A 25755-nucleotide genomic window follows, 5' to 3' on the forward strand; every position below is an offset into this window, starting at 1 on the left:
GTAGTAGGGGAGACAGCCATTAAACAGAGACGCCCAGAAATAGTAATGAGAGTTCATCGTCTCTTACCAGCAGTGCAGCAGTGTCCTCTTGGTCTTCAAACCCAGTTTTATCCCTCTCTGTTATATTGCAGCTAGCGTGATCTTTCCGAAAAGCAAATTCAAATTTAAAACATTGACCTGTTTTCCATTGCTGGCAGGTTAAACTCCAAATTCCTTTAGATGGTTTACCAAGTTCTTTATGAGTTGTTGACCTGTTGGTTCTTTGTGCTCTGAATGCCAGCCTTACTATTTTTGCTGTCCAGAAAGAATTGAGATCTGTTACCTCTGGGACTTAGAATATGTGATTTCTTAAGCCTCTTCCTTGGGTAATTACTACTTATTCTCACTTACGATTTCTCCCAAGAGTCCTTCCTGGACCCACTGGACTATAGGTTAGGATATCCATCTTTTGTGTCTCCGTAGGGCTTGAGATTTCTCCCTTATCACACTCTGTGATAATTGTTCGTCTGCTATTGTAATACCATAGTACAGGCACAGAATGGAAACTTGGGAAATGCTGCCCCAAAAATGGATACTAATTATTGTTATTCTGAGATCAGAATTTAGTTTGAAAGCTGTTTTAGTAGTGGAATTGGAGTTTGTAGTGTTATTTCTAATAAAGTCATGCGGAATTAAATTGTTATATTTGCAGATAATAGAATTGCGTTAGACAAGCACGTACAGTAATAATTTTATATTGTGTCAGAAAGTCAGTGAAAGATACTAACATGTTGAAAAATCCTGTTTTATTAAATCTTAAGTGAGTGCTGGAAGAAACCAGTAGATATGGAAGCAGAATGTGAAGAAGTAGCAAAATCTGTGTTTTTTTTTAAAAAATTAATATTTATTGAGCAATTGTCATATGCTAGGTATTTTACTTGCATTAAATATATGATTTCTCTTAATCTCTATGATAGCTTTCTGAAAGGAGGGTATTATTGTTCATCTTTTGCAGATGGGGAAGCTGAGACCCAGAGGGATAACTTTTTCAAGATTACATAGAAGAGCCAGAATTTGAATATAGTTCTTCTGATTGTAAGTTCAATGTTCTTTCCATTGTTATTTTTTGTTGTAGTTGCTGTTGACCGAAGTACAGTTTTATTTCTGTATAGAACTGAGAAGTAGGTGAAAAGTGAAACAGAAAATTAAGTGAAATAGAAATTAAGGTAACCAAAAGGGATGACTTAATTTTTATCTCCCAGACCCCTGTTCTTTATGATTTGATTTCTTTGACTTAAAAGTGATTCCAAGATTATACTGTATGGCACAGGCAAATAGACACGAGATCTTATGGTAGCTCACAGAGAAAAAAATGTGACAATGAATATATATATGTTCATGTATAACTGAAAAATTGTGCTCTACACTGGAATTTGACACAACATTGTAAAATGATTATAAATCAATAAAAAATGTTAAAAAAAGTGATTCCAAATTAATTGTATAAATACCTCTTGATGAGAAAACTAAGCCTCAGAAATGAGAGGATATGATAAAAGACTGCATGATTAATGGCAAAGTGAGGAACAGAATCTAGAACTTCTGTTACTTGACTCTAAAGCTTTTTCATTTAAATTTTTTTGTTTAATGGCCAATGTCTAAATGTAATTTTAAGCCAGATTTGATACAAACATGGATAAAAATTGAATGTTCCCAGTGTTCTTTTGTTTTTAGAAGCATCTAGTTTTACAGTATATTTATTTATAACTCTAAAATTTAAAAGCTGACATTTCCTCTTAATTGTATTAGTTGCAAAACATGAATATATTGTACACAGAATTTTGGAGAGTTAGTAAGAATTTCTTCAGAGGTTCTATTAAAATTCATACCATATCAGATTAATCATTTGTTAAATCACTTTTGCTTTGGCCCTTTTCGAAAAAAAGGTATGATTTTTAAAAATCCGAATGAATCCTGTTCTAGGACTTGTTTTGTTTCCATTTAATATAAAGCTTTTTTGGAACATATCAGTTTCCTTCATACAATGGGTGATAATGTTGCAAACAAAGAATGGATGATGAGCTAATAATCAGAGTAGTTGAATGATGATGGTTGAAAACGTCACGCTCTGGATTTACATTGCCTTTCATTCCTCTTTAAAAACTCCCTTGTGTGCCAGTTGAGTGTGTCTGGGCTTATCTGTTATTTAGTTTAAAGAAATTCAAACTTTGATTCCCGTGTCCTACCTAACCAAATGGTTAGTTCCTTGGTATTTTGCCCATTTTTTGTTTTAATCAGATTCTGGTTGACTGCCAGTTCTTGATTTCTGTGAGAATGTGAGGATTTATTTTAGTTTCTGAGGAAGCTGAGTTAGAGATAGATGCGTTTTCTTGTGTTATCTTCTTCTAATGATGTAAGCCATACCTTTATCATATTTTGGGCGATTATTTTCACTTGTTTTAAGGGCTATGAAATGCATTATTCTTCCAGGTGTCCTTGAATTCCTTGCCCCTTGAATACCAGAATGTTCTCTCCTGTTGCATCAGAGCAGACACATGTCCCTGTGGCGCACATAGTCCTTAGTCCTGAATCTGTATATTTGCATTCCTTTAAGCTAGGCATATGCATTGAATGTGAGTCCTCAGATGTCTAGAGAATGATGTTTTTTCCAGATCTCACCATAGTGTGTTCAATGCTGTGAGCTTATTTAATTGAGAGAAATCTTTTTTGGTGATATAATTAAAACTGAATGTTGTCACCATGGAAAAATGAACTCCTTCCAGATTCTCTTTGAGAGAAAGTCACTGTTGGATATGTTATTCAGCCAGTAACACACTGTACCAAATTTGCTCAAATTGGCTCAGTGTTTGTTTTCATTTTCTGATATTAAATAAGAATATGGAAGTCATTGCTGGTGTCCTAGTAGTCTATGAAATGGTAAAGATGATACACATAGAGTTTTATAAATAGGAAGTGACTTTGGAGTTTTTACCTTAAAAATACATACCATTTATTTGCTGTAGCAAAAAGATGAAGTTTAGGGGGAACAAATTGATGAAATCCATGAATTCTAACAAGTAATAAAAGATGTAATATGTATAGATTATCTTTAGTAAACATGCTAATGTCATTCATAATTTTTTACTTGCCTCATTTCTAGTTACCGTTTTTTAAAAAGGGGTTTCACTTTTAGTTTTCATTTACTTGTTTAAAGAGTGTAAGTAGTGGATTAAAGAAGAGACCTTTGCTAAAAGTAGCTAAGCAGTAAGACATGGCTATCAAACTATTTTCTTTCATAGAAAGTGGCTATTCCTTTCAGTGTTTCTGAAAGTTTCTTAAGACAATCTTAGCATTCTAAAGAGTCTGGAGTTACACACATATTTTTTGTTGTGACTTAAAAATCAAGCCGATAGGTGACCCCTGGTGTCTGGTGAGGTCTGGCAGTCTTCTGTCTTCTGTGGAGCCCTCTTTGATTATTTCCAGTCTCCATTTCTCTCAGACTTCTCTGAACTAGCACTTAAGTCTTTGACCACACAGTGTATAACACTTAAATCTGTATGTTTCACCAGCTAGATCTTAATTTTGTCAAGTGAAAGAATAATTCCTTATATTTGTGCTACAGAAGGTGTAGTCTAGTATACACTGCTTCATTGATTATTCATCTCACATTTAAATACTTTAGTCAGAACTAAATTTTTGTTACACAGAAAAGAGTTTAAAGTGAAATTCTTTTCCCCTCAAGTTTCAGAGTTTACCGTAAAATACACTTTGTGACTTTGAGATACGATGGCTGTGTGGGAAATATGGCGAATGAGTTTTTCAGTGAACAATACTCTTTTTAATGATGAGGACACTGTGAAACAACACTCAGTTTTTCTTGGACATTGTTATTTATTGCTGCATTTGGGTCTTAACAAGATTTGGAGATCATTTGCCACTGGTAGCAAAGCAGAGTGAGTAAGACCGCAGGTTCTAAGTCAGGCCGCCTGGGTTCTGAGTTGGGCTTTTTGCTTTTCACTTTGTGACTCTTTATGACTCACTGTCTTTATGTGTGAAAGAGGAGTGAGTAGTACTTACTGCGTGATTTGTTGTGAGGAGTGAGATTTTAATTAGATTTTATATATTTTTATATATGTGTCTTTTATTTACATACAACGTTTAAAGGAATTTTTGGCACTTGGGAATTTCAAGTTGGCTTCATAATGAAAATGTATGATATGTTTTAGAAGGAAATATTGTAATATTTGACATCATTCTTATAACATTTCCAGGTTTGAAAGCACAAATGGCCGGAAACAGCCTTGTTCTACCCATTGTTCTTTGGGGTCGCAAAGCACCAACACACTGCATCTCAGCAGTGCTTTTGACAGATGATGGGGCCACGATCGTGACTGGATGCCATGATGGACAAATATGTCTCTGGGATCTTTCAGTAGACTTGGAAGTGAGTATTTGAAATGCTGATTGCACTTTTCATGTACAAGAAACTACTTAATACAAAACAGCACAGATCCAGAATAAGACTTGGCCTTACAGTATATTTTCTGTGGGATGCATTTTGACTAAAATTGGTAATTGCAGATTGATTATTTACATTATTCATCAGAATTGACTTCTGCTGGCTTTTGGCTATTTTGAATTGTAATATCTACCATAAGTGGCATAGTAGGTTACATCTGAGGTTTTTCAAAAGATTTCTATCCATATTAAAGGAGGTTTCCAAAAAGATATTAAAAAACAGTTTTGAACGTTTATACCTTCTAAGGTGACTGTCTTGAAGAGAGCAAAACTTTTTGTAAGATGTACATTTTGTTGTATTTATTTTAAAAGTCACCTTGTATTTAACTGCCATTCTTCTTTGCTGCGAGTGCTCCCTTTGCTCTGCTCCTGGGCCCTCTCTGTGGACACACTGTATTTTCCCATATTTTAACCTCCCTTCTCCCCAAGAGTTTTCCTGTAAGGGGGAACAGAGAAAGGGTGGTAGCTGGTGTGGAATATAGGGGCTAGAAAGTTGATTTGTTAAGTAGTTTTTTTGGAGGGGAACAGTCTTATTGAGATAAAATTTAGATGTCATACAATTAACTCATTTAAAGTATACAGTGTAATGATTTTTACTCTGTTCACAGTTGCACAGCCATCATCACAGTCAGATTTAGAACATTTAGGAAAAAGGCTTTTAGCTTCTTACTGTTGAGCATGTTATCGTGGTGGGCTTGTCCTATGCGGTCTTTATTATGCTGGGGTGTGCTCCTTCTGCACCCAGTTTGTTGAGAGTTGTTCATCATGAAAGGATACTGAATTTTGTCAGATGCTTTTTTTGCCTTTATTGCAATGATTATTTGGCTTTATACTTCATTCTATGATTTTTGTTCATTATTTTAGATTTTGGTGGGAGTACCGTCCAGTTCTAGTTACTCTATTATGGCTAAAAATGGAATTTTCTAGCAAAGCCATGTACATTGAAAATAAAACCTACAATTGGGGAATTTGATTTTCCTGGGGGACGTTAGAGAATTGACCAAGAACATATTTTCCAGTGGAGGAATCTCTGCATAGAAATGGGATTGGATGTATGAGAAAATTTGAATTTATGAGAAAATTCTAAGCCTATTCTAACCACAAAGAGTGGTTGTATTTTTCTTTTGATTATAACCATGCAAAAGATGGCTAAGATGATTTTGATTTGGAAAATTGCTTCAGTAGTCACATACCAGAACTATAGAAAAATCTCAGTACTCTTCTCATGGCATATTTAATTTGGAACAATTTAGCTTTTCTGTATAGCACAGGGAAATATATACAAGATCTTGTGGTAGCTCACAGCGAAAAAGAATGCAACAATGAATATACGTATGTTCATGTGTAACTGAAAACTTGTGTTCTACACTGGAAATTGACACAACATTGTAAAATGACTATAACTCAATAAAAAAATGTTAAAAAAAAGCTTTTCTAATGAATTAGGATAAATTGTTTCCAAAATGGATATTGTGAGAGGTACAAAAGGGCTTTAAAAGTATTGATCAAATTCTATTTTTTTTAAACTGGGTATTCAGTATATGGTTACATATTTTTTATATCTTGTACATCTTATGAATAATATTTGGTTGCATTAAATATTTAATTAAGAAATGCATCCTGACATAACCTAAGGCCCTGAAGTAACCTGAAGTGATAGCCTGACACTTGGTACAAGGGAGATGAATTTGGAGGCTGACTGCCAGACTATTTTGGAAGAGTAGGTATTAAGTCATCCTTTCTATCAGGCACTATGTCACTAAATCATTAGTCTGTGGAGGTCACTCTTAGTTCCTGATAATTAGCATTGGTCTCAGCATTCAGTAGGGTGCTTGTCCTGTAGTTTTTACGTTTGGGGATGTCAGTCTAGAGATAAACATGCTTTCATATCATGGAAAGTATTATTTTAAAAATAAGTAAGGTTGAACTATTTTACTTTTTATACTAATTTATGTCCTTAACCTGATTTCTCAATGTACTGTATCTAAGTGCTTGACACTGCCCTGGTTTGCGTTCTGGTTCCATCACTCTGTATGAAATTGGGCAAGTAATGTCACCTCTTTTTTTTTCACTTTTGGCCTGAGAACTTGGTGGGGTGATTGTCGGCATTACATTGGTGGGGGATCACTGTTTTGCTGCCCTTAGTTTTTGGTGTTCTGAGCAATTCTTCTCAAATCTGTATCTGTATATTTATATTGAATATTTAACAGGATTCCTAAAAATGATTACTTTTTAAAAATTAGGTACTTATATCAACGTATTTGTGTATTTCTAGGTGAATCCTCGAGCACTGTTGTTTGGTCACACAGCTTCAATCACCTGCTTGTCTAAAGCTTGTGCTTCTAGTGACAAACAGTATATTGTGAGTGCATCTGAGAGTGGGTAAGTGTTTTCTTATTCACTTTTCTCCTTATGAGTCTATATTGCAAATAGTCCCAGTGCCACAGTAAGTAGGGAATTTTTTTCTTTTCTTTTGGAATATCTTTTAAATAAATGCCTCAGTTGTCTCAACTTAAAGAGATTTGAAATATGTTTTAAAAATGAATTTTATCTTTATTAATGATTTTTATAATACCTTTATTGTAATTTATGATTATGTCTTTGCCTTGCTTTTGAGAAATTCAGAGTACCATTAAAGTTAAAGCACGGTCATTAATCTCCATGGCATTTTTACTGAGTTGGCAGACAACTTTGAAGGTTTTAAAAAACCTCAGTGATGCTAGGCTAGCATAAATTTGGAAGATGAAGCCATTTAAAAGTTCATACAGTTACATTGATGTATGTTAATACACTAACTTCCTAAGTCTTGCAATAATAACTTGCTTTTGGAGATGTAGGTCGTTGGACAGCAGTTGTCCAGAGTGTGGGGAATTAAAAAAAAAAGCTTTTATGTTGTTTAGAAAATTGTATATTTACATAATATGTTATTAAAGATAGTTGGGAACCTGGAAGAGGATTATTTAAAAAGTTGTTCCTTCTACTTCCCATAATTTATGAATTTGAAAAGAACCTTCTATAACTGGAGGCAACATCAGGTAAAAATATAGTACCTTTTGGTCAGTTACCTGATAATTCATATTAGAATGCATATTCCAAGTAGATCAAGTCAGTGTCCTTTGAAAAATTTATACCATATAAGATACAGGAAAAGTTATCCTAAAGAAAATCCCAGTAATATCAAGATCATTGCATTTTAAGACTGTTGTCTTCTATTAAATAAATCTTATCTTTTTAAAAGGCAAGGCATATTGACATTTCTGATTTTGAATGTTGTATCTTTAATTTGAGATAAAGCTTTTTTTTTGGTATGCACTCAATAAAACTTCTGCAATAAATACAGAATCAGAACTGGAATATTGTATTTAATTTGCAAAGATATGAAATTCAGTTGACTTTAAGTTTTGTTTTTTTGCAGTGCTAAATTTTCTAGCTATGTTGATAACCAGTGGGAAATGTCAGTGGTTTAAATTAAAAGTTTATTTCTTGTGTTTGTCACTTGCCCTTCATATATCACTTGGGGCTATTCTCTGCTTCCTCATTATCCTTACTCTGAGACTGAGGGTGAGGGAGCAGCCGCTGCCTGGAGTGGAGGTTGGGGAAGAGGAGAGTTCTGGCAAGTCTCATAGCTGGAACTACTCTCAAGACTCCACCAGCTAAAGGGGGAGCCAGGAAGTGCAACCCTACAACGTGCCCAGAAAGAATATGGACTGAGGTGGGGGTGGTTAGATTGGAGGGGAGTTTAGGATGGTGGGTGAACAGCAATAATGACTATATGTTCCTTTTTCTGAAATATATCACTTGTACTGGAAGGTTAATTTTAAACCACTGTGACAAAGTTGAACAGTGCTTTTAAAACTCAGATTTGAAGTTAGCTGTTATTCTGTTTTATAGAGAGATGTGCCTCTGGGATGTGAATGATGGCAGATGTATTGAATTCACAAAATTAGCTTGCACACATACTGGCATACAGGTTAGTATCTATTTCTGTAACTTGTCCAAGTCAGCACAATTTATTTCAGGTGGACAATTTTAAAAATGTTATTTTAAACATTGAGCCTATATTTTTGTATGAAAAACAGGTAAGGGTGGGTAATATGACAAAAAGACTAGAGTTAGAGTAGTAAACTTTTCCTCAAAAAATGGTCTAGGGGGAGAGGAAAATGAAAGGGGAGGAGACTGATGGGGGAAGATGTAAGGTAAGCCATTGCCACTGCTGCTTCTGCTCTTTCTGGCTCTACTGGGCATCCAAGTAAGAGCCCCTTTACTGGTTGGGTAAGTGTTCTAGATCCTCAATAATGAAACTGTTTCTTGCTATAGCCTTAAGGATTCCACTTGTGATTGACACAGTGCACTTTCTGGATGATCCTTTTTCATTGTTTGTGCAGTTGGTCCTTGGATACATGTTTTGCCTTCACAACTGCAGAAAAAATGACTATTTCATATGCCTGGCTTACAGGAATTGATAGCTTCTCATGTAACATTCCTGGTATTCTTCCTTATTCTTTCATAGTTGCCAAATTCTTCGTGCTTCAGTTTACTCATCATTACTGTGTTGAGTGTTGGGAGAATTACAAGGTATATAGAAAAGGTGGTTTATGTTCTCAGTGGGGAAGGAGAGTGAAGAGAAGAGAAGAGATCTCAAGTTTTAGGAAATATTATATAGGCGTTTCTTGTATGATGCCTCACTTAGTCCTCACGGTATTCTTACAAATTAAATAGGAGAGTATCATTTTACGTATAAGGAAGCTGAGGGCCAGAGTGATCAGATGACTTGCCCTAGTCTGGTAGTGAGTCATTCCTGCCACTAGGATCCCAAATCAGCTTTGTCTGACTGTAGGGACTCTGTTCTTTCTTGTATATCCTACTGTCTCCCTTCAAATAAGCAAATAAAATCATTTGTTGGGGAAGAAAATCTGTGCTAACACAAATTAGAAAAGCAATGGAAAATGTCTGGAGGGAGGTGGTGGTTGGTGTGATGTAGACCTTTAGTGACTATTTCTTGCCCTGACAAAGGCCTTTTAAATACTGCTTCTTTAATACTGTTAAGGGCATATGCTTTTTATTTAAAGGGCATGTATTATTTTTTTAATCATATGAAGAATCATCAAGGTTTGTATCATTGACTTTATAATTTATTATAGTTGAAAAATTGTGTATAAATATCAAACTCATTGGATATAAATATTTTGACTATTGTATAATTTTACAATTTAAAAGTGCTGTGTATCTTAGAAAAAATTATCTTTATTTATTAAATGTAGTTTTAGTGCCTGCTATTTATTAGATCCCGTATTAAGCCTTGATGAACAGAAGTCATGCCTTTTTGGCACGTTTACTAGTGTGTGGCAGTTGTTTCCCATGTGATCCTCACCCTCTCAGGTCCAGAAGCAGGTTGTTTTTTATGTATGTGGAAATGATAAACCTTGATGATACTGGCAGTTACTGAAATCACAAGGAAATGCCAACTTATTGAATCATCACATGGGGGCATTCCTTTTTAATATTTGGAAAGCCCATTTCTCTATTAAGGACACCTTCTTTGCCCACATCAACGTGTCTTGGAAATTAAATTAGTGTTCAGAAGATTGGGAGTATAACTTTAAAGCAAAAGTGAGAGGCACTTAGGCAGGCAGGTCTAGTAAGATATCCTTGCCCCCAGAGGAGAGCCCTTCCCTCGTGACGGCAGTGCACATGTCTTTCCTGGCTGGTGTTGGATGAGCACTGACAAAGGCTGATTCTCTGCAGCCATCCCTTTCTCCTTCACACCTCCTCCCCTTATGTGGGTCAAGGCTACCGACGGTCACATTATTATATGCGAGTGCCTGGCAGTCCCTGGGAGCCCAGATTGCGTGTCATGTCTTTTGGCTCAACCTTCTGAGGTCTAGAGATGCCCTCTGTGGTAGTCTGCATTTTCTTAGATCCCCTCTGGGAATTTTAGTCGTGTTACCTTGCACTGAGTTACTATGCTCCGTGATCAATGTATGTCTTTAAGAAGTTGTACTCCACGTACAGGGTGCTCCATACTTGAGAAAAGATTGTCTTCTTCACATACTGCATTGAGCTCTAAGCATGGGACTGACGAGGATGGGAAGCAGACTGAGTTTCTTATTTCCCCAGCTGTGGAGTGGTTACAGTGTGGCCCTTTGTGCAGTGCCCAGCTTGCCCTCATGTGATCTGTATAAGGTCCAGTCCCTTGGAAAGTGGTAGTCTGGATACTGTGTATCTTCACCTCCTAAAAATCCTGTAGGAGAATCATTCCACTAAGAGAGTTGCTTTTTTTTGAGGCCAAGGAAAGACAGGCCCTATGATAAGTTGTTGGTCTTGTTTTGATAGTTATTCTTTCTCTGCTTTTTGGTTGATGGAAACCCATCTTATCCTTTTGAGTTATTCTTGGCGTGAGTGACATGATTGTATTGATTCTTCCTCTGTTTTTCTTCCACAGGGTGTAAATGTGCAGTGTGAGAATGGTTTATAATGGTTGTCACACATGCTAGTCTAAAACAACACACTTAGATTATTCAGAATTCACTTCTGATTATATTTTAATAGCATCTTTGCTTCTAAATTTTTTTAGTTATAACTAGTAATTATAAGCCTATACTCACTTATTGCCTAAAACTCATACTGTATTTGTGACCCACCTGAGCTACCCTTTTGCTTTCATTTGTGAAGCTGGTTTTATTCAAATATTTTATTAATTCATTCAACAGTCCTGTTTTAGGTGCTGCAGGAGGATGAAAAAGAAGAATTATCATGAATTCTGCTCTAAAATACTTCGAAAGGGAGGATAAGATGTTAGGAAAAGAATAATTTTTGTTAAATATTTTCAAATTAATGTAACTTGATGGATGCATACATGTGCACATAGGTGCGTATAATCTATAATGTGTTGTACCTGTCTGGAAATATCACTGAAGAAACTGAGCATCATAATAAGCTTGGGGAATGCAAGTGAATCAAGTGTCTAAAGTAAAGGAAAACATTTACAAATCTTTCTCCTTTTAGTTCTACCAGTTCTCTGTGGGAAATCAGAAGGAAGGCAGGCTCCTGTGCCACGGCCATTATCCTGAAATCCTCGTTGTGGACGCCACCAGCCTTGAGGTGCTGTACTCCTTAGTATCAAAGATAGCTCCAGACTGGATTAGCTCCATGAGTATTATCCGATCCCACCGAACACAAGGTCAGTGTGCCCTTAGGAACTTCCGCATTGAGTCACGGTTCCCCTCCCTCTCCAAGTTCACGAATATTACAGTGGTGTGGTGATTGCTTCTCTACCCAAAGCTTATGAATTTAGGTTTTGTAGCATGTCTTTCTCTTGATCACATCTGTGGAGAGTGTAGTATGCAACAAAATGTCTCAAAGGCAGGCAAGGTAGGTGGGAAAGGGGGAAAGAGAAGAGATAAAAAGACTCTGCTCATCTGTGATAAATGATAAAAAGTGAATTCTGAAGAACAAAAGTTACGTGTTAACACTGTAATGAAGAATATTTGAAGTTATTAAAATGTATTGATTAGAAAAAAGAAATCCAGGAGCTAAAAACACCTTTTCCTTGAACTCCAAATTTTTGATCATCTCCATTAACTTGTTTTAAAATCTGTTTCCTGAAATCTCATAAAATATAGAATTATTTTTATTCTATTGTAAATCATGATATTATTTAATGTCATTAAAGCAAACGTGTCCCATGTCACTGTTGTAACCATGTTGCGATTTAGCAAGAAAGCATATTGTGCTTGTAACTGGCTTCCTCCCTCTCTGCATAGAGGACACTGTGGTAGCGCTCTCAGTGACGGGCATCTTGAAGGTGTGGATTGTTACCTCTGAAATAAGTGGCATGCAGGTGAGCCAGATGGGACTGGGAGTGACTTCTCTGTTTTTGTTCTTATGGAGTCTTACATTTTACTGCGGATTCCCGTTTTCACTTAAAAAGAAAAGACAACGCTATTGTTTTCAGTAGCCTTGACATAGTATAAAAGATTCCTCTAGTATGCTGTCTCTGTACATGAATAATTTTTTTTCCCTTTTGATGGTAGACATCCGCTTTATCAAGGATACAAAGTAGAGAAACATATTGTACACGATATGAAGTAGAGAAACAGACAAAGGCCTCTGTCTAAATTTGAAGTTAGAAGGTAGTTAGCTTGAGGGGGAAAACTAAAACACACTACCATGAAGAGAATAGGAAGTCGATTTGAGTTCTACTAGTGTTTTGGACTTGAATTCCTTGTTACGTTTTACCAGTAAGAAAGGCAGATCAATTTTCTGGCAATATTGATACTAATCTCTTTCCTTAGGGAATTTTTAGACGTTGAATCTGGGAGAAACTGGAGGACTGATTTTTTTTTTTTAAACCAACGAGCACGTGTAACTACAAAAATTAGGATTGCCTCAAATTTTTATTATCTGTCATCGCCAGTGGTGATTCTGACTCTCATTAGTATTTTAATCTTGAGTAGCTTTGTAGCAAAGATGTTGTGCCCAGGTGACTTTAGAGTGTATTTTTGCTGCTTTTTACTACCTTATATGAGGGGCTAAAATGATGAACATATCAAGTGTTGCTTTTATTTCATTTTGTTTTCTTTATCATTGTATAATCATTTTAATTGACAACCAAGCCAATCCTAAAGTTTTAACAAGTCTTTCTCTTTTTAGGATACTGAGCCAATATTTGAGGAGGAATCCAAACCAATTTACTGTCAGAATTGCCAAAGCATCTCTTTTTGTGCATTCACACAAAGGTCACTTTTGGTCGTGTGCTCCAAGTATTGGAGGGTAAGATAACTACACAAGTAGGAAATGGTGTTTTTACTCTTCATGATGTTGGCTTGTCAGACTTCCAAAGATGACTGTAGGAGCAGCTTGGTGGTAGAATGTTTTAACTGCTTGGAATTCATGTCTGATTTTGATATCATGTTTTGAGGTATGGGATCTGGCTATACAAAGTTGTCTTTTTTGTTTGGGTTCATAGAGTGAGTCAGTTAATAACTATTAGTTCTATTGACCTTAACGCCTACCTTTTGCTACTGTTTTATTCATTGTCCTGTCAGTACCAGCGTGAGCAATGGTTAGTGAGTTTTCTGCAGGCTGGACGTATCTTTGTAGGTTGTTGTTATCCCCAGTTGCCATTTTTATCTGACATTTTGGAGTCAGGAAGGCCTTCTGGCACTTGAGAGCCAGTGGTGGAGGAGTACATTACTTCCACATTGCCAGACTTTGCAATTTCCATGAAAGACGAAGAGTCAGCGAGTTTTGATGAATTGCTCTATGCCTAGCATAGTTTTCAAAGCTTGCCGTGTATTATTTTTTTAATCATCACAGCTCTCTGAGAGGTGGTATATTAGTTACCTAATTCTGTTTAACAAATTACTTCAGACGTTAGGGTTTAAAACAAAAAAATATATATATCATCACTGAGTTTCTGTGGGTCGGAAAGCCGGGCGTGGCTTAGCTGGGTGCCTCTGGCCCAGGGTCTCTCACAGATGTCGATCAAGGTTTTGACCAGGATGACCGTCTCAATCCAAGGCTCACTTAGGGGAAGATCCGCTTCCAAGCTTATTCAGTTGGTTTGACAGGCCTCAGGTCCTACTGACCGTTGGCTGCAGACATTAGTTACACAATTTTATTTTTATTCCAGAGCTTTTCTTAGTTCTTCTTGTTGTGCTAATATTATATACTGGTAAGTATTATAGCAAATCATGGTAAATTCTGCTAAGATTTATTCCGATTTCAAGGCTTTTTATAAGCAACTTCATTGTTGTTTCCTTAAAGAAAAATAAAATAAAAACTCTGGACCATTGAGTTGCTCATTCCTCCTGGGGAAGTGTTTTAGCAATACAGAATGCACTTTTATCAGAAAATTGAGAGTGGTAGAAAAATGTTATAAGACAAAGGTTTTACTCCCAGCTCTGTCACTTATTGGACGCGTGACCTTGAGCAGGTGATGTAGCCCTTAACTGTGTCAGGTTTTTGTTCGTAGCAGTTCCTGCCTGCCTGCCTCCTGCAGTGATTCTAAGGGTCGTATGAGAAAATGATTGTAAAGGCACTTTACGAACTTTGATGTGTCTTATTAATGTGAGCCCCAGAAGGTCAGTAGCCTGTTTTTCTGATGAAATTATAGGGACTTGGCTTTTATATGTGAGAATTATTAACAATAAAACTGAGTCTGTTAACTTCCTATTTACACTATTAACACATTGGTGAATTAGGGTAAAGTGAGCTAATCCCCTGTTAAGGAGGAGATACTCTGGTGGTAGAGTTTTTGGTTAGAAACATTGTTACTGGACATAGAAATAAAACAGGAGGCATAACCATGCATTCTAGGGGTTGGTTGCTTGTCATTTTGGGGGGCTTGCTCCTCCCTTTAGATGTGAAGGGCTGAGGGTTCCTGTCTGTGTGTAGGGACACACCCTTGCCCCACTCGTCACAGTCTGCTGCGTGACCACTGGAGGCCACACCCAGCTGGGCACCTTGTGCTTTCCCTGCTGAAGGTGACTGTGCCCCAGTGCTCAAAATGTCTTTAACTGAGGTAGCGAACTGTAAAGGCCTGAGGTTCTTAAATATATTTCCAGAAGTTTTTATTTATTTTTAATTGAAATGTCACTACATTTTACTTAAATGACACCAACATAGACCAGACTGTGAATTTCTTATTCCTCGCAGGTCTTCGATGCTGGCGACTACTCCCTGCTGTGTTCGGGTCCCAGTGAAAACGGGCAGACGTGGACTGGAGGTGACTTTGTGTCCGCAGACAGGGTCATCATTTGGACTGAAAATGGGCAAAGTTATATTTACAAACTACCTGCCAGGTATTTAATAACTAATAAGAACTTTAATCAAAAGAAAAAGATTCCAAATTTGGGTTGTAATCTCAAAGTATAAAAATATAGAAAGTATAAATATTTAATTTAGGTAAAACATTTGAGAAGTTAGATTTATAATGACAGTTTAACTTCTAAGCACAAAAATTAAGTGGATTTTTATTTGAAGTAGGGTATTCTAATAACATTAACTATTTAATTTAATGCCTATGTTAGATTAAGCATAACTTAAAAAATCCATGTTTTGTCCACTGTCAGAAAAACCTCATCATGTGGTATGATAAAATATTTAATGTCAGTATTTTTACTGCATGTTATATTTTTCTCATTTTCAGTTGCCTTCCAGCTAGTGATTCATTCCGCAGTGATGTGGGGAAAGCAGTTGAAAATTTAATTCCTCCTGTACAACATAGCCTCTTGGATCGAACAGATAAAGAGGTAAAATTCTATCATTTATAATTGGTAGTTACATTGAAAAATTTTCACAACTGTATTTATTGGCGTCTTTTGGTAGCTAAGCATTTGAAAGACTCAGTACAATTCGAGGCACTGTTTGATGATGTAAAACATTTTAACATGGTCAATATTAGCACAATTTTTAGATTTACATATAATATGCCCCTAATAGAGCATTCACCTTTCTTTAAGAGTAAAAATAATTTTATACTGACAACAAAGTGGCAATGACTTTTCAGTGAAATTCATATTGATGATATAAATTGTTTTACATTACCATACAGTTATAAACATAATGACAGATGTGATTTTAGAAGGATAAAAATAATTATGTAGTAATGGTGACTAATAATAGTTCATTATTTGAACAAGGCATTGCGATATCTCCCCATTATTTGAACAAGGCATTGTGATTTAAATCATTAGGATTATAAATAAGGAATAAAGACATTTCTTATCTAAAAAACCCCAAAGTTTATTATGATTTCTAAAAACCTACTTAAATCAATTTAAAGTTGAAATATGCTTAGTACTAGGTTTCCAACTCTATATTCTTTGAGTACTAATTAAGAAACTGGTTTTAGAAATACAGTTTCCTTTGCTTATGTTCTGGGTTTCCGTAGCTTTTCCGTTCTGAACATTTTGTTCCATCTTTATGTGGAGGAGATGGTGAAGGGAGAGAATTATTTTTTCTGTGAATATTTTGAATATACAGAATGTAGACGTGTCTGTACAGTTAAGGTTCTCTATAACCTGCCCCTTTTTCTCTTAACTTAAACTCCTACTTACTGCTCTCCAAACTAGACAGTCCCTTCTGTTTAAACTAAGGGATAATGACATTTAAAAAAATACATAAAATAAAGCAAATCCATAGCACATTTCTTTTTTTAAATCACGTTTCTTTAAGTATCAGCTCCCTAATACATTTTAAGTTAAAATACATGTGTTATGTGGTGTGAGATTCACATTAAAATATGGAATACTGGTTGTTACAACTGTTGTGGCAACTTTTCCTGGTTAAGCATGTTGTTTATCAATTAAAACTTTCAGTCATTTTCAGACGTTAAGTTAAATCAAATTGATTATGCTTAATGCATGTAATTTCTATAAGCTAGTGCTTTTAAAGAAACAACTAATACTGAATATGGTAAATAGATTATTTGTTAACTATAACTGTAAACACTGAAGTCTGTTTTTCACTCCTTTTCAGGATAAGCGTCTATGCTTTAATACTCAAGTTTTTGTACATTAATAATCTAAATTTTAAATTTAGGAGGCTACCACTGTTTAATATTTTGAAATAAGTGATCTCATGTGAGGCACAGGATCTTAAACAGAAAAATAATTTGTTTTAAAAATGAAAGTACACATGAGACCCTAATAAGTGGTTTCTGTTCCTAGTGGTTTTCAGCTAATGTATCAGGCTAGGTTTAAGTGTAAATGTGACCAAGTAAAGTGTTGTGCTGTTAGCTGAAGAATATTCTAATTAAAAATTAAAAAGGAGTCCTCTATTTCTACCACTTTGGTAGTCACTAGGAATAGCAGCAAAACTAAACTAATCAGGGGCAGGCAGAAAGCTCAGATTAGCCAGTTCTCCCCTTTTGACCTTTTAAGTGGAGACTTTCCTTTTTGGTAAAGAGTGGTATATCTTTGTATTAGTTGCTTAATAGCAGACAATTAAATAATTGCATTGCAGTGCGTAATCAGTTTTTAAAATTATTTATTTATTTTTTAATGAAGGTACTGGGGATTGAACCCCGGACCTTGTGCATGCGAGGCATGCACTCTACTACTAAGATATACCCTCCCCCCAAATAATCAGTTTTTATAAAGCAGGAAAAAAGAATATAAATATTAATTCTAGAGAAAGGATATAAATGTAGTTTTCATTTCTTTGAATGTCTGTGTTATACGATGTACTGGATTTGAGTATTAGTTGACATGTGTATTAGTGCTACAAAATTAATTAAAAATTGTTGAGTACTCATTCTATAAATATACTTTTTTTGTTTACTTTGATACCGAGGCAAAGTACTTAACATCCGAATCTGAAGAAATGTTAACGTGTGAAATATTTTTATTAAAAATATAGCTAAAGATATTGGAAAAATTTTTTTTTTTTGCAGTTTCTAATTTGTCCTCCTGTTACTCGGTTCTTCTATGGATGCAAGGAATACTTCCACAAATTATTAATTCAGGGTGACTCTTCTGGCAGGTTGAATATTTGGAACATATCAGACACACCTGATAAACAGGAAGGTAAAGGAGGTAATAGTAAATCATGTGCTGTGATTTCTCAGCTCTTTTCGTTTAACCACCTAAATACTAACCACTGAATAGCAAATTCATAATGTACATATGTCATTTTCTTCTTAGAATTATAGTTAATGACAGTTATTATTCTTTGGTACATTATTAAATCAACCACAAGCACGTTAATTTTTGTATATTTAATTTCTTGTTCTAACATGCATAAATGTTTTTCCTTTATGCAAAACAAAATCCCCACAGGGCTGGAAATGACAACTTCTATTAGTTTGCAAGAAGCATTTGACAGACTGAATCCTTGTCCTGCTGGAATTATAGATCAGCTGAGTGTGATTCCCAACAGTAATGAACCTCTTAAGGTAACTGCAAGTGTGTACATCCCAGCGCATGGACGACTCGTTTGTGGCCGTGAAGATGGAAGCATCATTATCGTACCTGCCACACAGACGGCCATAGTGCAGCTGCTGCAGGGGGAACACATGCTCCGCAGAGGTACCCTGAGACCTGCCAGTGTCTAAAGTGTTCTGAGAGCTTTGTAACCATGAACCTGACGATGTCTGCACTATTTATTTGTAACAAATGCAGTGAATCAGTGTAGTTGTTAGTGTGCAATGTAGTTGGTAGAGTTTAATAAAATACACTACAGTTGATCCCTGAACAACTCAGGGGGTTAGGGGCGCTGATCCTCCGCACAGTTGAAAATCTGCATGTAACTTTGCAGTTGGCCTTCTGTATCCGTGGTTGCACATCCTCGGATTCAACCAGCTGTGTACTGTGAAGTGTTATGTATATATTTATTGAAAGAAATCTGCGTATAAGTGGACACACGCAGTTCAAATCTGTGTTGTTCAAGAATCAACTGTACTCAATGTCTGTTATTGGAATAAACACCATGTAATGACTGTAAATAAAGAAGTAACCCATTTTACCTCCTTGATATATGTTTATAATTCCATTTATTATTAGGGATCTCTATGGCATACTTAATAATTATCATATTATCAGTAATACTGGTAATCTTTTAGAACAATGCTGTCCAGTAGAAATATATGTAATAATATATGTGATTTTCTAAGTGCTACATTAAAAAAAGTAAAAATGAAGCAGGTGAAATTAATTTTAATAACATAATTTTATTTAATCCAGTGTAGCAAAACTATTATCATTTCAATTTGTAATCAACATAAAAATGACTAATGAGCTATTTTACATTTTGGGGGTACTAAGTCCTTGAAGTTCCAGGTATATTTTACATTTGTGGCACATAGGGACCCACTCTGGCCACATTGCAGGTGTTGAGTAGTCGCATGTGGTTTGTAGCTACTGTATCGGACAGAGCAGTTCTAGAAGATAGAAGCCTTTTTAATGGTAAAATGTATAGCTCTTCTGTCAATTCATGTTTGCTTTTGTTTATTGAAACTTTGGGAGACTTTCATTTTCCCATTTTAAATCTAAAACCTCATCCACAGGTTGGCCACCTCACAGGACACTCCGTGGTCATCGGAACAAAGTCACATGTTTGCTGTATCCTCATCAGGTCTCAGCTCGTTATGATCAAAGATATCTGATATCTGGAGGTGTGGATTTTTCAGTCATAATTTGGGACATATTTTCCGGAGAAATGAAACATATCTTCTGTGTCCACGGTGGTGAGATTACTCAACTTCTAGTTCCGCCTGAAAACTGTAGTGTAAGTTGATCATAAAAGATTATTTCACTATGGTAGAGTCAAGTTATATTGCTATCAGGTTTAATGTGAGTGGAATCTAGAGTAACTTAAAATGTGACAAGAGAATTAATGAAGCCCTTTTAATTTTAAAGCTGAATAACAGTAATGTGTAATGTTTAGGCCAAGTTATGATTATTTACTATTGTGCACATAGAAATAGACGATGCACATAGTGTTTCTTCCTGTTATTGGCTCCCAAGTAGTATGACTTGTCCCGGAAACATAGTAGCAATTTAGAACATGTTTAATGAAGTTTCAGTTTTCTGTTTTAGAATAGTTTAAGTATCCTCAAAGTCATCCTGTAATTTCATTACTTTCAGGTCCGTCTGAACAAAAAGATAGTGAACATATATTTTGGTAGGAGCAGAACACTTATCAATACTTACAGAGTTCATTTAAATGAACAACTGTGACAAGGGAAATTATAATAGACACTGACAATGACTTTGAAAAATTTTGCACATACCTCTGTGGAGGCAGATTGCTTTCTTAGTGATGTGTGTGTAAGTTAGACCACGATGTCAAGTGTAAAAAGCCAAATAAATGTTAGAAATAGGAGATTTTAGGATGACTTAGGACAGATAAATAGTAGACCCATAATTTCTTTTACTGTTTGTTCATCATGAACTTGTTTGTGTGATCAGCCACCTAAGTGCATAGTCAGTATTCCCCAACACCCACCCATGTGCGAGCACATGCACACACACTGTCTTGCACACATATTTCACGCTTATCATAGTCCATTCAGTGTCACCAGTTATGGTCTTGCTGAAATGAAAAGCATTTTGCGTGCGTATCTGGTGCAGTGTTCACAAGGGGTCTCATTTCAAAACCCAGGAAATTTTCCTGGGCCTTTCTGCTTATGTCCTCAGTCTCCCCGTTCTGCCAACGCTAGAGTTCGTTTGACTTGGTGCTGGTGGTGGTGTAGGAAGTCCTAGTACTAGTGTGGCTCTCTCTCTTTTTTTTTTCCCCTGACAGATTTGGAAATTCAGGACTTAATTATTCTCTTCCTTCTTTTTTGATTTTTGCCTTTTTCTTTCTTTCATTTGGTCGTTCATTTTTTTTGTCTTCATCACTGTGAAAAATTGCTGTGCAATTATTTAAATAAGTAATTTTACGTCTATTTTAGTGAAATAGATATCATTGTAATTGTACTCATAAGTTACAGCGCTCTTAGAACCCCTGTCCTAAACTTCATTTTACAGTAGTTACGCCCCATGGTAAAACATGAGTTTTTTTCACCTCTGACTGCAAATTTGAAATACCTAATTTTTTTGATGCCGAAATGGATAATTTATCTTATTCCAGTTTAGAGCAACCATTTCTGATTTGGCTGGGGAGGCCAAAAAGACACACCAAATGCCTGAGGGGTCTGAGGAAGAGAGCAGCTGAAAGGAGAGCAGACACTTTTGAGGCTTCTGGAGTGCGGCAGCAGCAGACTTCTCTAAATCTCTAACACTAGGACTGTGCATTTGCAGATGAGAATCAGCTGACCTCTCCCCTCCATGTCCCTGCCCACTTCTCTTACTTTCCGTCTTACTTATCAGGGAACATTTGTGTGTGTAATGCAGTCTGATGCCATTTACTTACATTAGAAAAACATGCACAGCCATATTATATATTTATGGATACATGTATAGGTAGTAAAATTGTTAAAATTGAACTGGAAAAATAAGTACCAACTTCAGATTCTGTTTCCTTTTGGGAGTGATGGGAATAAGTATGGAAGGGAGCAAAAGATGTGACCTAAGTGTCATGTTTTATTTCCTTTTAGTAAATGTGTATTTGATATTACTTCCCTCTTTCATTGGTGTGGATGATTGGATCATCATAGCTTTTTGCTGCTGCTAGAACTTAATTCAGAACAGAATTTTTGGAAAATGTTTCGAAATAAATTATGTACCAACAATATATATGTTTCCTAGTGTGAGGCTAAGTTCTTTAATTGATTAGTTTTAAATGATTACTTTTCCTTTTATCTCACTGAGCTTGTGTTGTTACCTATCCAGAAGGGGGCAGCATGAGTTTGTGAAAATGGGATTGTCAGGTATCTAACCTTTTTGTGCCTTCCTTTGACAATATTAAATCCCTAGCTCTTAGAGACAGAGACCCGATGGTGAGAATGGTGTATGTGACTGTATGTGTGCTAAGTGCCTCATGTTCGCAGCCGGTAAGAACAATGGACAACGTAGGTTTTCTTTGTAATGTATTTTTAACCTACAGATAATTTCTATTCCTGTATAATCTAATTTATCTTTTTTCTATTAGCTTCTTTCATATTTTTGAATCCTAGAGTCTTCCCCTACCCAGATATTTGATGAAATTTGATTAAAAAACAATGCCTGAATTGAAGCAAACATCAAATACTTGAATCTATCTGAAATTTATTTATGTCTGTGGGTTGAGGAAAGGATAAAAATCATCTGTTCTTCCCTAAAGTAACAGATTATCTCAATGTCATTTATTAAATAAATTCTTCTTTGATAGGTAATATCTTCTTAATCTTACATTAAATTCTTCATATTTATTTGTTCTTTTATTAATAAGGAAGCAGTTGAAGAGAAATGGAGTTCCACTATATCTTTAGTGTCTTTTGTATGTAGTGAATGAATGGAGATATTAAAACTTGTCCTTTAAAGTCTTATTTTCATTAGAACATAACTGTTCTATTAGGTGGTTAATCAGTGTTTTGTTTGGACCATATGGTCTTATTTTCTAAAATAGCTATTAAAGAAACAACTCTACCTTTTTTTTTTTAAAGAAGGATGAACTATGGATTTCTGTAAAAAAATTTTTTTAATCTAGTTTTGTGAATGTGTGGAAATGAAATTAACATTTACAGGCTCTTTTTTCGCCTTCAGGTAGAGTATTTAAAAGTGATAAATGAGGCATCTTAACTGCACATTTATGTTCCAGAGAAAGAGTTCTGGGAAGTAAGAAATAATGATTAAGAGAATAGGGGTGTTGATTTATGAGTGAAAGCCGGTCATTTATAGCTTCTCTAATGATGGGCATATTTAAAAGGAGAGACAGTAGTTAGTGTTCATGTATTTAGAGAATATTCAGACAAAGAAAAAAATTGTTTTGGACAGCTAAGAGATTGAAATAATATGAAGAAAAGTATAGTTTAGAAAACAAATTAGCAAAAGTAGAATATATATATATACATATATATATATATGTATATATATATATATATAAAATTTACATTGGAAACTGTTTGAAAGCAGAATCACCTCCCCACAGAGCTGGGGAGGTGGGTGGGATATACCTGCTGCCTCTGATTTCTGTAATTCATGGCAGATGCTTGGGAACAGGTTACATAAGAGGTTTCTGGGAATGGTTTAAAATGAAGTCTTGTAAAATGCGTGAGGTCAGGCTGGATGACCTAGGTGGTGCATTCTGACTCTGTCAGATCCTGTGATAGCTTGTGGCATTCTGCTGCTCAGCACTAATGTACTGTGAGGATTATTTACTGGCAAAATTCAATGAGCCTTCATTTGGTTGAGGATCAGAATTATTTGAAAAATAATAATTGGCCTTGGAATATATTTGTTTTGGTCCAATATCTCTTCCTTTTCCTGCCCCTGTTATCTTAATTTTTTCATCTAATCAAAATAAGAGTTTTTACTTGGTTAAAAATTCTGTTGCGTTTTGTTAACCCCTGCTTTTAATTAGCTTTTGATGCTAATTGGTGCATATTGCTTCCAGGGAAGAACTAACACAGTGTTTGGAAAATGATTTTGAATAATTTTGAATAATTTCAGGAATAAGTTCTTCCTATGAAGTACTAGACAAGTTGATCAGAGGCTCAATCCACACTGTACAAGTTCAAAAAAAATTTTTTAATGGTATTTGTGTATTACACTGCTTAAGTCGATTGGCAGCAGTGGGTGCTGAAGTGGAATCTGTGAGACATTATTCGGGGTACGGGGATAAAATATTAAAGCTCTTATTTCTTTTTTTGACCTTATGAAATTGAGCTTATGAATATTTCCTAGATGGAAGGACACTGGTGCCTCTCTTGCTTCATACATCAAACAGGCACATATCACGTGGGCCGAGAGGGGGGCTGCCCCGTCACGGAGGGCCACAGCAGTGCGCTCACCAGGGGTGTGTCCAGTTAAAATGTGTTCGCTTAGCAGAACTGCAGATTGTACTGTGTAATTCTTAACTGGGCTGTTAACAACATGGACAGAGAAGAGGATGATGGAAGATACTTCCAATGAAAATGAAGTATCTTTTCATTAGCCACATTATGATGTTCAAACAGTGATCATTCGATCAATCTTGGCAACAGGGCAGGCACAAAATTCATGATTATATAAAATATGTATTTACATCCACTATCATTAACAATGCAGCCTTTCTAAAGATATATATTGTGCTTTGAGGTATTGGCTAATGCTAACATGAAGTTATCGACATTACTAAGACATTTAAGAAAAGATTTCATTTCATCTGAAATTTGTTTATTTAAACTGAGTCGTCCCTTAAAACTGTTCTTGTGTGTGTTTTACAATGTCATGATACAGTGGCACAGAATTACATGTACAATTTATAAATATACATGCAGTGAGAATGCATTACAAAGTTTTTTTAATGAATAGATGTGCGATCAAAAAAAAGCTTGGAACATAAATGCTTTTTAGTTAAAGATTTGAGGTTCACAGTTTTTAGTTATTATATTATTATTCTGATTACACAATTTAAATGTCTTATTCTTATTAAAATATCCTTGATGTTGTCATGTTTAGGTGACTTTTCCAGGTTGAAATAGAAGAAAATGAAGTAGAATGGAATGAATCAAATTACAGAATTAGTCATTGTAGGTGTAGTAAATGTTCAATAACCAAGATCGCGAGAATTTAATAATAACAAAAGAATTGTGGTATTTCAACTCATTTGTGGGAAGCTGGGTCTAAATCAAAGAGAGATAAGAGTTATCAAATATTCTTTAAGGAGTGCTTCTTCAGTAATTTTGAGGACAGATAGGAAGAAACCAAGTTAATTGTGTTTTAGCAAATCTTTTAAGTGCTTTCATTGAACAGGTAGCTGAGAATTATTTATCATTACTCTGTTTTATTATTTGAATTAAAATTAATACCAAAGTGGTGCTTGAGAATGGTCTTTTTCTTTTCACATTTAAATAGGCTAGACATTTGCTTTGTTTGTACCATTTAATTTATTTTCACACAGCCTATGAAGGTAACCATCAACTCAGAATTAATTAGTGGAGTCAAAATTAATGAGGTTTTACTGTATTGAGCTATTTCTACTCTCGGCCACTTTTCTTCACTTGAGTTGGACTAGCATTTTCATGAAAGAAGAAAAATTAGATTTATTTAAATCTATATTTTAAAAAGCAGAGAGCCATCTTTTCTTGTGAGTTAAGTACCTCTAATAACTGTGCTTCCTTGGGCTTGGCGATATTGATTTTTGTGTGTTTATTTTCAGTCTTGATTATTTTGGCTGTTTCCAGACTGTTGCTCATTACAGTAAAGCTAGACTTAACTCTTCACATGCTTATTTTCATTTATGCGTATGGTATAACATTTTTATTTTGGACCAAACATTTTCTTTGTGGTTGAGGCATGTCAATTGCCAGTTTTCATCATTATTGCACTATCTGAAAGGAAAACAGAACCATTCCTTAAAACGTATTTATGTATGTTTAGAAGAGAACGCGTCATGTGGGAATGAAAAGCTAGAACTTGGAGAATTCAATTATTTTTCCTTTCAGAAAATTATATCCTAAAAAAAAATTACATCCCATAATCTTTTTAAAGCATACCCTATGCTATTATTTAATATTTCCTTTGTGTGTTAGTTTTTACTGATAAGAGTGATAACATGATGTAGGGCTTTTAAATTTTTTTATGAGGATGGATTGTATTTTCTTGAATTAAAAAAAATTATCCATCAGCATATAAACGTCAAGGGTGAAAGTTCTGACGGTGCAACTTCTCATGAGGAGTTCGTGCTGAA

The 25755-nt window shown here is 35.3% G+C and overlaps 1 protein-coding gene across 5 annotated transcripts in view; it reads left to right on the forward strand.

The window, feature by feature from the left end:
- The window catches only part of WDR7 (WD repeat domain 7), a 277127-nt gene that overhangs the window by 12861 nt on the left and 238511 nt on the right, over positions 1-25755 (forward strand). For 4 of the 5 annotated variants that reach the window (XM_031441852.2, XM_010997206.3, XM_031441851.2 and 1 more), the window contains exons 2-13: positions 995-1074; positions 4251-4423; positions 6773-6879; positions 8389-8467; positions 11503-11677; positions 12261-12337; positions 13150-13269; positions 15157-15302; positions 15650-15752; positions 17897-18038; positions 18282-18530; positions 19508-19728. In XM_031441852.2, the coding sequence (XP_031297712.1) occupies positions 4265-4423; positions 6773-6879; positions 8389-8467; positions 11503-11677; positions 12261-12337; positions 13150-13269; positions 15157-15302; positions 15650-15752; positions 17897-18038; positions 18282-18530; positions 19508-19728 (1578 nt within the window). In that variant the 5' untranslated portion in view covers positions 995-1074; positions 4251-4264. The remainder of the gene's footprint in view (positions 1-994; positions 1075-4250; positions 4424-6772; positions 6880-8388; positions 8468-11502; positions 11678-12260; positions 12338-13149; positions 13270-15156; positions 15303-15649; positions 15753-17896; positions 18039-18281; positions 18531-19507; positions 19729-25755) is intronic. The other variant, XM_031441850.2, reaches the window with a different exon arrangement.

The sequence above is a fragment of the Camelus dromedarius genome, chromosome 28 (genome assembly GCF_036321535.1).
Source record: "Camelus dromedarius isolate mCamDro1 chromosome 28, mCamDro1.pat, whole genome shotgun sequence".
NCBI classification, from domain to species: domain Eukaryota; kingdom Metazoa; phylum Chordata; class Mammalia; order Artiodactyla; family Camelidae; genus Camelus; species Camelus dromedarius.